This window comes from Coturnix japonica, chromosome Z, assembly GCF_054131305.1.
Source record: "Coturnix japonica strain WE chromosome Z, WE-NBRP24, whole genome shotgun sequence".
NCBI lineage: Eukaryota > Metazoa > Chordata > Aves > Galliformes > Phasianidae > Coturnix > Coturnix japonica.
The window spans coordinates 30287998-30300261 of record NC_140702.1 but is presented as its reverse complement, the minus strand read 5'-3'; the positions used below and the strand labels follow the sequence as shown (position 1 = coordinate 30300261).

The window sequence follows — 12264 nt, the reverse complement described above, 5'->3', positions numbered from 1 at the left end:
TGTGTATGCACGTTCATCTGTATTCCCTGCATTTCTTTCAAGTGCAATGTCAAACATAACAATAATATAACTGTTTTATGCTTGATGACAATATAATTGCTGTTGAGAAATGCTGCAGGGAAGAAGCATATCAGCAAACACCATACTGAAACATAGGAAATAAGCATAAACACAAGATAAGTTACACATCAGTAACAATGAAGTAACAACCAAAAAGTCTAAAATAAGTATCTTAAGAGATTAAGTGCTCTTTTCACCACTTTTCCTTATTCAAGAAGTATGAAAGACTTCTGCAAAAAGAATGAAAGTTTCAATATGAGAGCAGCAGAATCCTGCAGCAAAATTACTTGGGAATCACAAAGCACACAAGCCATAAATGAGTGCCTTTGGCTTCTTGCTCTTCCAAGCAATACATGACAAAGGGAGCAATGCATAATAGCTACTGAAAGACTGTCCTGCTTGCTGTGGTATTATTTATTTATTTTAACAATAAAAACTTATATACTGTGTTTCCAAATCTTTTCACTACATCAAGCAAAATTCATATATATTCACATCTATACTGTGGAGAAGGTGCCTGATAAGAGGAAGAAATCAGGCTAATGAAAACATAAATAGGATTTATCAGAAAATCCAGCTAGTCTCCAGTATCACTACTAACACCACATCAACGAAAAGAAAGTAAAGAAAAAAACCTCCGAATGTGTCAGACCTACTTTGAGAATGTAATCTAGACCAGGTCAAAAGTTGGTGACCTGCTGAAGCAGTAAATTTTTCAAAAACCTAATCATCCTGTTTTTCCATCACACAAAAAGAAATTGACATCTCTTTGTCACAGTAATATTAAGTTTCTGTAACAAAGAACTTCTTTCTTCCTAAAATGACCAGCTGTGAGCACTTTGCTTCCTGAGACCTGCACTGCCTGGTATGGACCCACCCTGCAGCAGATTGTGAAGAACAGCAGCTCACAGGAGACTGCATTCTGTGGGAGGCACACCAGGCTGTAGCAGACAAAGGTGAGGAAAGGAAGCATGTGACAGGGCAGAGCATCATGGACTGACCACAGCTCCATCCCCCTGTGCCTTTATGTCTGTTAGGGCAGAGGAACACAGAACTGAGACAGAAGTAGAGCCCAGGAAGCAAGGAGACAGGAAAAAAGTGCTTCTGGTTTCCTCTTTGTTCCCACAGATCTACACTGTTATTAATTGGTAATAATTCACATTAATTTTAGCCAAGCTGGGCCTGTTTGACTGTGATGGCAATTGCTGAGTGATCTCCTCCATATATTAAGCTATGAGCTTTTTTCATGGTACTTTCTCCCCTTGCTCTTCTGGGTAGAAGGAGTAGTATGAGCAGCTTGGTGGGTGCCTGACAGCCAGCTAAGGTCAACTTATCACTCAGTCAGTTTCACAAAATTAATTTAGAGCCTGAATATGAACTTACCAGTCTAACTTTTCTCTCTCAAAATCTGTTATTTTTTAACAATTTTTTTTTTTTTTTTAATTAGTACCTCTCTCACCAAAGTTTTCACAAGCAGCCGACAGTGGATTTTTTGCCCCTTTTTTTTTTTTTAATGTATAGATTAGGGATTTTATGTATTGAATAATTTGCTTCAAAATATCACTGGAGCTAAAAGCAAAATTCAACTGAAGATTCACTACTTAAATTCTTTGTTTCTTCTCAGGAGCAACGCATTCTGACTTTGCTCACAGAGGACACAATGGGCTGACTCCACTATCTCAGGATTAAAATATTTCATTAACAACTGTAACGCAAGCTGATGCTAGAAATGTCCTTTCCTTTCTATCCTTGAAAAGAAAAAAAGAAGGCAAGAGGCAGTCTCTAACTGTAACAGAAGTAATACCACAGGTACTGTTTAAGACCATCACTGGAAGAGTCAAAACATCTACTGTTTTATGACAAGACTTCCAAGTCAGATTGCTCTGATAGATCTAAAGGTAATGGATAAAGTAGGCTTACATCTCAGAAGAGGCAATGAAACACAGTGTACAACAAACATTTTGAAAGACAGAGTCAGAACTCAAAGCATTCATAAAATATAGTTCACATTTACCAAACAATTAAATATGTTACAGAAAGAACACAAACGTTACATTGAACTGTTCTTACCTCATGGTTGTAATCCAATATCCCTTTTAAAATTTTCTTCAGGTTGCTTACCTGTTTGTCAAGAAAAAGAAAATGGAATAAATGCAGACAATACATCAGAGACAGAATCACAAAAGAGGCAATCACAGAGGAATCATACAAAAGAGGTACAATCATCTCTCTTCACACAATAAAATTCTGTTTAAAAGTATTCAGATAGAATTAAGGAAATTACTCAGCATTCCCTCGTGATCAGACTGCCATCTGATCACAAATCTTTACAAGTACCTATAATATATTTAAGTATTCAAGAAAATAACAGTCTTAGATGTTCATTCCAAAGCATGAATCTTCTTTACAGTTATCTTAGTATATCTATTACTATCTGTAAATTGAAAAAATCCTCTTTTGTTTTTTAAAGTATTCCGTGACCTATTTTCTGTAGAGGTAAATCTCTCTTTCCAAACCAAAATCAGTTACTGCTCAGTACCATCCTTTATTTAGAACATATGTAAGCCTAATTTATTAACATGCTCATTAATTATTCCTCCTAGTTGCTTCATTTGTGTTTGTTTCTCCTTTTAGCACAGTTACTTACAATCTAATGTCTGTCTTACAGTATCAAGGCAAAATTCACATTTCTCAGCAATGCCTTCAGTGTCAAAGATAGCTTCTGTTCCACTTACAAAACCAATGGCATCAGTTAAATATCTGTTGCTGTACAGAATCTATGCTACACTTCCCCAGTATTGAAGGCTTTCAGCTCTCTTTTTGGCAAAAACCCAGTTAATTTGAGTACTGGAGGCTATGAAGAAAGCTGTAAATACTGCCAAGTGATCTCACAGATGAATTTTTAAAAAAGAAAAAAAAAAGAAAAAAAAAAGAAAAAAAAAGAAAAAAATTTTGAACATCATTGCTATAGATTCCAACAATGTTCAACTATATGAACAAGAAACTTAAGATACTAGAAGCAGTGCATTACTTCCTGTGATGGGAAGTCCACAAACAGGTTCTGTAAAGACTGAGCAGAAATGAGAGGGTGGTTAAAGAACTGAATAATCACATCTCAATTCTATTCATCTTATCTTAGACATGAGTAGCATAAGAATTAGGATTCACAAACTACTGTTGCTGACAACAGTACCCACAGTGTTGAACTGTGAGACTGTAATGGAGGAAGAAAAATGAAAACAGAACCATCAAACCTCAACTGTGCTTAAAGGCTGCAATTACTTCCGTATACTTTTTGAATACATTCTGGAAATATCCAATAGGGAACTTCAGGCAGTGGACTGAATCCACCTTCCAAAAGATCTGAGAAAACACTACAGAGCACAGTTTGGAGGCATGATACTGAAATCCAGGGACAAACTCAACACTTCAGCATTCAACAGACAAGATGAGATGACTGAAATAAATGATATTTCCTACGGAAAACACAAGAAAGAAATACACTACACATGATAACACAAAACATCTATTAGCACTGAAGAAATCACCGCCATATCCCCAGGACTATGAACAATCACCGCCAAAGTCTACAACAGATTTCAGATTTTAAAGAAATACAAATCATTTAATTTTTATTTCAAATCACCATAAGAAATATGGCACTGATTGGAATAAGAATTTTCAAGCTCGATTCATTAAAGTCTTCCAGTTTGAAGTTTACCTGAGTCTGCTGCAGAAAGTGCCACAGAAACCCAAGGGCCATGTTGTAGAATTTAAGTCCAGTTTACCGAAGAGAACATTGGGAGGAACCTTGAACTTGAACATAATCCCAGAAATGAGAAACAAAATGGAATGGCCTAGCCTAGAAAATACTTGCTTTCCCCTTTTCATGCGAGCTTTGTTTGAATTAACTCTTTGCTAAGTTTAAGATTTATTTTATCTTCCTCCATATTACTTTCACAGAGCTTAATGCTATGATGCCATAACAAAATATTCATCAAAATCTGTCACGAATACTACTGTACGTGACAGTATCTTCTGAAAAAGAAAACTAAATGAAAAAAATATTGTCTTTAAGGCCCCACTTTATTCCACTGTCAATCAAGAGTATCAAGATAACTTGTTTTCAGGAGTTAACTACATCATCTTTGTATCAGGCAGACAATCAGACAACTATAAAGGAGCTTCTTCATAGACTGGCTTGAACTTAACAATGATCTTCAGTACTGCTAGGGGTGTTTGCTCTTTTGATTCATTTTACTTGTCAACAGTGAATACACTTAGATGGTCCTACTGCCAGTGGCAGAAAATCACAGCAAACTACCACAAATGCCTTCTGTTTTGAGATTCAACTCAGGCGATCCTTTAACACTTGCCAGGCCATAGCATAAACTAGAGTTCACAAGGAAGATTTCAAACAGAGATGGGTGAAAATGAATAACAGACACAAAAGAGAAAAGCAAAGGAAACTGTTAAAGCTTATTAATTCTAGAATTCTAGCAAAGGATGGTTTCTAAGTTTTTATTTTCCTCTTAAGGACAAAGAAGAATAACTACAACTTAACAATGACTATTAAATCATGATGGCAGAATACAACAGATACTATTTCCAATACAGATTGTGACTAGAAGTGTTTCACAATCCTTTGGAGATAAGCTCACATGCACATGGTATTCCTATTTGGCTCTATCAGCAACCTAACCAATTTCACTAATATCCACTGCAGATTCATGTTGACTTTCCTTATGTTAAATGATCACCAACCAGTCAGTTGCAGCCACAGTGGCTGCTGTAAAGCATTACATAGTTACTACACACCATACAAGACGGACCCTTACTCTGTAGTATTAACCTGATGAGAATTAACCTGACTAGAATGAAAGCAGATATTAATTTCCCTCAAGGTTACTATAGATAACACATAAGCTGACACTGCAAGGCATAGGGTTGTGAGGTGGGTAATGGTGGGAATGGTTTTCTCCTCACCTATCACATGAAATTACTATTTTTCTTTATCTCCAACTTGCACACTGATTCCAAATTGAAGGTCTATATGGATAATTTGCCTAGATTTCTCTCCTCAGGAGTACAGCTGACCAACACAAGAAAAGCCTTATGTAATGGACAGTTGAAATGCTCTTAAGCTTATGATTGCTGACAAAGGAGTCAGGGGTTATTTAACCTCCTGTTTACTCTCTAGTATTTTGACAGCTTGTTCCTAATTTTGTATTTATAATTTTTTTACATGTATGTCTGAAATTCTGTTTGTAGTGAAGACTCCATGTAAATAAATTTATCCTTGTACGTTTCTGTACAAAGTGTCTAAATGGGAACCCCAGTGCTCTGAGATGCTGTTCTGCAGCTTCTGTCCTGGATAGTTAAGTACAGAGAAATATCCACTCACATAGTTTATAATCAACAACCTTATAACCTCTGGAAGTGTTGCTATGGCAGACTTACTGTGGCAAGAGAAATCTTAATAATTCAGCTACAGATTATTTGACTAAACTCCCTGGCTGCATATAATTAAAAAAAAAAAAGCATATGCATAGTTTCCACTACATTAGGTTTCTGCCTTAAGCTGCACTCTGTCTCTTCTCTGTTATAAGTGGGGCCCAGGGAGAGACTGTGCCATTAGCTTCACGGGTTATGCTCCTCCAGCCTGTTTTGTGAGAAAAGAAATTGCAAGAACAGACACAGGGACACCCTTGAGTTAAGGGGAGAGAGAAAATAAATAGAAAGAAAGAACAGAGACCGATCTATCTGTTGCTTATTATCTTCTTCACAGAAATAAATGCTATCTTGTGTCTATAATCTCCAATCCTTCCTTGCAGAAGCACACTCATATGACAGACAGGACAGCACATTCTATCTTTATCAGAAAAAAAATAAAACAAAAAACAAAACACAACTAAAACACACAACTAAAAACTCAAAAGGCTGCTCATGAAGAAGTGTTCTCTTTCTTATAGAGAAAAAGAAAGTAACAGGACAACAACTCTGTACACAGAAAACTAGCTTCCATAACTATACCAGTTGTCCTAGATTGTACTGTGCAATAATTCAGCACAACCATAGTTCTGCAGTCCAAGATAAATCCTGCAGATCAGGTTAGCTGGATTACAGTACCAAATATCCCACACTCAAATTTAACTGATGATTCTATTTTGCAATATTCTATCAAATACAAGGCATTCAAACTGCACTCACTGCAGAAAATCTAGTGAATCATTTGAATGTGTTAGTCAGGAATGACACAAATTCAGCTCACTGCTAGAAACGTGGATAAAATTGTATTTTAAACCAATGCTGCAATCTGAATGCTTAAAGCAAAAGTCAGAGACCATGCACAACAATGTATTTCCTGCTTGTTCCAAGGCAGGCATGGCCCACAGGGAATGGAAAGGGGGTGGTTTTCCTACAGTTCAGCCAACATATTCAGTAATTACAAAATAAATAAATAAAAATCAATAACTGACACGTGTATGAAACAGTTACTGGTCAAACTTTCTGTTCTGTTACTGATATTTCTGTACTATTGACAATTAACTATTCTTGGTTCTTCATTCCTGCAAATTTTTTTTTTTTTTATTTTTTTTTTGCAACAGATTTATTTTCTATACCATTTTGTAGTTTCAGTGAATACTGTTTTGTCTTCAAAATGTTATCCTCTTCAGTATGAGATACCAATGCGTGCACAGTTTTAACTCCAGCCACACTAAAGCATTCAGCTTTTCCTGATATATGTCAGGAAGGAGATGTCTTCGCTCTTTTTCATTTTCTTAAACCACAACTTAACAGTGCAATTAGATCAGGAAGGGGTTGTTGTTACACAAAAGAAAAAACAAACTGCAGAAGTAACAGTGATGTATGCTGTGCCTCAGAAATTTTAACCTTAAATAATGGACAAGGAGCTTCTGTCTGAACACATTAGATAGAGAGATCAGGTCAGCTATAATATATGGAACACTAGCTGACTGTTCCCTGCTTTACAAGGCCCCAGAGTTCTAACATTTCACGGAGATGGACATCCAACTGAGAGGCAGAGACCACATCATTTCCTTAATGCCTCTATTCAAAGTGGATATGAGGGCCTTATGCAGGATGATACAGCCCACCTCATCACTGTTTTAAAACGTACAATGACACAGGCATTTAATTTAAGCCTAATTCTTCTACTAGCTCCTTTGTGCACTTCATAATACTGAAAGCGTAATATGGATCACCGTTATACCATACAGTTTTGGAAGCAGAGTGCAACCACGCTTAGCAGCAAAAATATACTTTGTCTCATTATCCCCACTTGCGAGGTACTGAGTTAACCCAAAAAAACATTTTTCACATGCTTCTTAAAATATTAAGGAGAATTAAATTAAGGAGGCACACAAAAGTATGCTGCCTACATTTAAAAACTACTGACAAACCAACAGAAGCTCACGGATTAAAAATGCTCCTGTGAGCAAGGCTATGAATGACTGATACACAAACAGTTGAAGAACTAAACTACTGTTTGCATACACATAAAGAAGAACAGCTGAAGAAGTATGAAATTACCTTTATGGTTGCAAATTGGGAGTTAAAAGAAATACTCAAAGCATTTAATATTATTAATGGTTGGGGAAATTGAATACGAAAAGCTGTGCAAAAAGCTGTAGCATACTCTTGTTTGAATCAAGAAAAATAATCGGTCTTTGTTTCTTATTTATATGGAAATATGAAAAACAAGAACAAATGAAATTATGTTTATCAGGATTTCAGTCACATACTGAAGTCTGATTGAATAACTGCCTGGTCTGTTATGTTCACATCTGCTCAGATTTAGGAACTGCTACATTAGTACATGACTAAGAAAAAGACTTCCTCGAGCTCACTACAAGAGTGATATCAAGGTATCAACTGATACCCTATTATAGTGCACAGTTCTCAGATCTTTTTTCTCCAAACTTCACAGCCAATATTCCTTAGAAATAAGACACAAAATTATGTTAGGGAAAAGTTAAAACTTGTTAGCAGCTGTTCACCTTCACCTGCAGTTCCACACACTACTTTGAAAAGCTAACTTAAATTAATTGTTGTAATAAGTGTAGAACAAATACAGGTGCTTGGTTTTTTTGTTTGTTTTTTGTTTGTTTGTTTGTTTTTTAGGAACCATGTCTTTTATTCTTACATTATATTTTTTATATTCTTAGATTATATCCTCATCAATATTCCCATATTTTTGCTGGTAACCCTGTTAGACAAATCATTCTAGAGTCCAGACGTGCAAACTACTGTCCAGGCAGAAGGAACCACACTGACAAGCTTACTGACAATATATATGTAGCAATACCCCTTCATCCCCTCGTCAGGCAGCACTCGCCTCTGCCTCTCCCCTCTTTTCAGCCCAACACTGATAAGCCTGTAAGCACAAAAGCATTTCACAGCTGCAGCCCTTTTCCAGATGTTCAGAAGGGCTCTTGAGAGGCCAGAAAAAGCAACAACAAAAGTGTTTACAGCAAACTCCATCAAACAGGAAAAAAATAAATAAATCAGAAAAATCAGGCAAGAAATGGCAACTCAGAAAAGTATGTGTGAGCAACTCCAGCCAGAAACAAGACTAATACCCAAACACAAAACTATGCTTTTCAGGTTCTGTACCAAAGCACTACAAAACTTTACCAGTGTAGACTCTGTTCAGTGTAAGAGAAAGTACTCGAATACCAAATAATACAAATGACCTAGCAAATAGGCTGTGGTTAAAAAGCACGCTGACTACAAACAACACACACGTGTATCACTTCCTCACACAAACACACATCACTTCCTCTCCTAAAACTCATTTGCTGTGCAAAGCTGTAAAGTAAAATGAAATAACATTTTGCCATTTCTATTTAAATCAATTGGTTACTGATCTGTTATTTTTTGCAGTTGTTTCTCAGAGATTTTTTTTTTAGTAAAGTTACTTTCATACTTCATAGTAAAAAAAACACAAAACTTTCACTCATTTCTGTGTTTTTCAAATGTTAATTTAAACATGAAGTTTATTTTAATATTTTTTCTTTTAAATTACTGAAACCAACTTAGAAATTCAGGATGTTTTCTTCACTCAACTGTGCAGAGCTACGTCAATATAAAAATGTACAATAAAAGCTATCCTAAATTCAACACACGATGAAGCAACATCTTAAACTAAAAAAAGCTTTTATTAAAACACGATACTGTATTAAGAACTAAAATACAGATTTGTTGAGAAGCAAAATAAGTAAAATACCTTTAACCTCCAGTTATCTCCTACTTCTGTTTTGATCCTGTTTAACCAGTTTTCATCAAAGTACACTGGATCTCTGAAATACAAAAAATAGAGTATTTGTTAAAAACAAGTTCAAGAAACTAGGAAGATACTTTAGCAGTTAGGCTCCTATCTTATGCTGATGTTACTTAAATGTCTGTCTATCTCTGCATTCTATATATGGCCTATATACAACAGCACAGATTACCCCTATACTCTACAGCACGGCTCTATTTGTGCACCATGCTTTGGAAGACGCTGCTGGACTGGTAGTGTACTTCTTCAGTTCTCCCTGTCTGTAAGCTCTTCCTTTAATTTTCAGCTGGCACTGCAGTAGCGTTTGTTTGCAATGCTTGAAAGTATGGAAAAATACTTAAATTTTTTTACATATTACAGATTCCTACTGCTATATTCTGATTGTAAATACACTCCTTCTAAATGGAAAGCCTGAAAATGAACAACGTATGCTCTACGCATACTGTGAGAACAGTTAAAAAGCACCTCTAGAGCAAAGTGCTTTCTATCAAGAACACAGTTCTCTATTATTTAATTTACCACATATGATCAGTTTTTGCAAAATCTCTTTCCACAGTGCCCTTGGCCAATAGTTTTGTGAATGCCTTTTTTAAAATCAGTTTTTCTACTGTCGGTATTCTTGACAATGCAATCTAGATACAGACAGAGAAAAGAAGAATGCCAACTGCTTGTAAAGTATGTTTTTCAGTATATTTCCATAAACTTCCTTTCTCCTCTACAGGCACTTCGGCTTAGCTGTCTGTTCAAGACAACTGTTAGGAGCCTCCTGCCCCAGTAAGGAAAGGCTTATGTTTCAAACAAAAAAAAATGAAGCAGTCAAGGAAGAAAAAAATTTTTTTTTTTAAATGAATAAAGCACTTAAGAGTCAGAGTGGTAGGCAAGATTAGAGTCCCACAGCAACTATTCTAACTTATGGAATTACAGTACTGCATTTCCTGCAAAGTACTATAGATTTACAGCTCTGAAGATAAAAAGGTTCTACAACTGAGCCCTTCCCTTTTTGTTTTTTCTTTTTAGGGGCAAGATGAGACAAAACCTCAAAAAAAAAAGGGGGGATGGGGGGGAGGGAGAGTCTGGAGATTCGAGCACCATCTCTGCAATCATATATGCAGCAGATCTGCAGATGTATCAGTGATTATATTAGGGCACAGTCTTTGAAGACATATCTTGCTCCTGATTCATCACCTCCCTTGTATTCCGTTTTCTGCACAATGTCTTCTTCACAGTGTACCAAGGTCTTTAAGCATTTCATCAACATAGATCAGTGGAGGTGAGATCATAAACAGCAACATTTCTCTACTGACACATTTCAACTACTATTTTTACATTCTGTTACAGACTCTGGTGAAGATCACGACACATTTCTTTTCCTCTGACATACCATCTGCAAACATATAGCTGGAAGAAAGGAATTAATTACTAGTTAAACCAACGACTCCAAATTGCTCCCATTCAAAACCAGCACAGTTCTAGCAGAGACAACAAAACCTTTAAGTATGAAACAGGGAAAGCAATGTCTTATCCAGAGTTTCATCTGGGTTTGAAGTAGATATTTTCCAAACAGCTTTTGAATGGCCTCTCTGCCCTCAGAGATGAGCAAGTCTAAGCACAAAATTAATTCAGTACATACTGAATAAACCAGAGATAAGAAAAGTTCATGTTCATGTTTTATGTTTAATAAATGAATCTCTTTGCAAAAGGTCTTTATTTGCTTACCTTTCCAATTACAACAGGATCATTTGGAAAAAAACAAAAAAAAACAAAAAACAAACAAACAAACAAACAAAACAAACAAACAAAAAAAAAACCTGTGACCTCCTTGAACTGCTTCAATTGGAGCTCTGGTGTTCAAAAAGTACCCTAGAGTATTTTGGATGGGTACTCTGCCAATCGCAAGCAGACTGAGCTCAGAGACCCACAACTAGCAAACACTTACCCAGCTCAGTAAGAAAGCAGGTATATGTGCCTCACCAGCAAAATATAACAACAACAAATAAATAAATAAATAAAACCTCTGGGTCCTTCTTGAGGACTTAATCATTTTATTAATTATAGTTGGTCACCAAGTTCAGCTGCTTCAAGACCACAGTGCCATGAATATACCAAATTCTTGTTTTTTGATTTACCATTTTAACTGTAAATAATTACTCCACCTTTGCTGCAAACAAGTCTTCCTCTGCTGAAACTTTGGTAATCACAAGTCAATCACACCCAGAGCTCTTGAGCTCCCTTTGTCCACACCATAAGGAAAGGTGCTGTCATTTCTTACAGCAATGTTTGGAAAAACATCACCTAAGCAAATACATAGATTTATAGCAGAGAACTGAGCAGTCAAGATAAGAAAATGTACCAGTTCTGTCTGAAGATGTACTCCACTAAACAAGAAGCCAGAAAACACAATGGAGTACCACTGTTACTTTGAGATTGTTTGTACCCAGTATTTTGAATGGAGGAGGTTCTTAAACCTATATCCAAAGTTGGGGATTCTACTGCTCTAGATAACTTACCAAATTTATAAAAGCACTTGTGTATCAGTTGACTGCTCTCAATAGCACTGCAAGTAATTGAGACTTTTCTTTAGAGCACAAAATACTTATGCTGTTGTCAACAGTGTTATCACTTTATGTGATGCCAATTGTAGCAGTGCTCTATCACACCCAACTTACTTTGTATGCAAATTTCCCTTTCTTTAAGCAACCATTTCTCCAAATCATAGATGCCAAGAGACAAAAAATATTCTCTGAAGGAAAACAAAATCAGCCCACTGAACATAACACCTGATTATTACTCATTTTAACAGTAGTGTGGCAAGCTGCTTTAAGATATACCTGTTGACTAAAAAGATCCCTCTAGAAGGAACACATGAAAGCATGGCTTTTGTATTTTACATGAGTCAAAAC

The 12264-nt window shown here is 36.1% G+C and overlaps 1 protein-coding gene across 5 annotated transcripts in view; it reads right to left on the bottom strand.

Annotated features, from left to right (window-relative positions):
- Positions 1–12264, bottom strand: part of HOOK3 (hook microtubule tethering protein 3) — a 67364-nt gene that overhangs the window by 39018 nt on the left and 16082 nt on the right. For 4 of the 5 annotated variants that reach the window (XR_014939169.1, XM_085528272.1, XM_015849553.3 and 1 more), the window contains 2 exons: positions 9311–9383; positions 2131–2181 (listed from right to left, as the gene is read on the bottom strand). Coding sequence is in view for 4 of the 5 variants with exons in the window: in XM_085528272.1 (XP_085384398.1) it covers positions 2131–2181; positions 9311–9383 (124 nt within the window). In the remaining variant the exon portion in view is untranslated. Of the gene's footprint in view, positions 1–2130; positions 2182–3781; positions 3877–9310; positions 9384–12264 lie in introns of all 5 variants that reach the window. The other variant, XM_085528273.1, reaches the window with a different exon arrangement.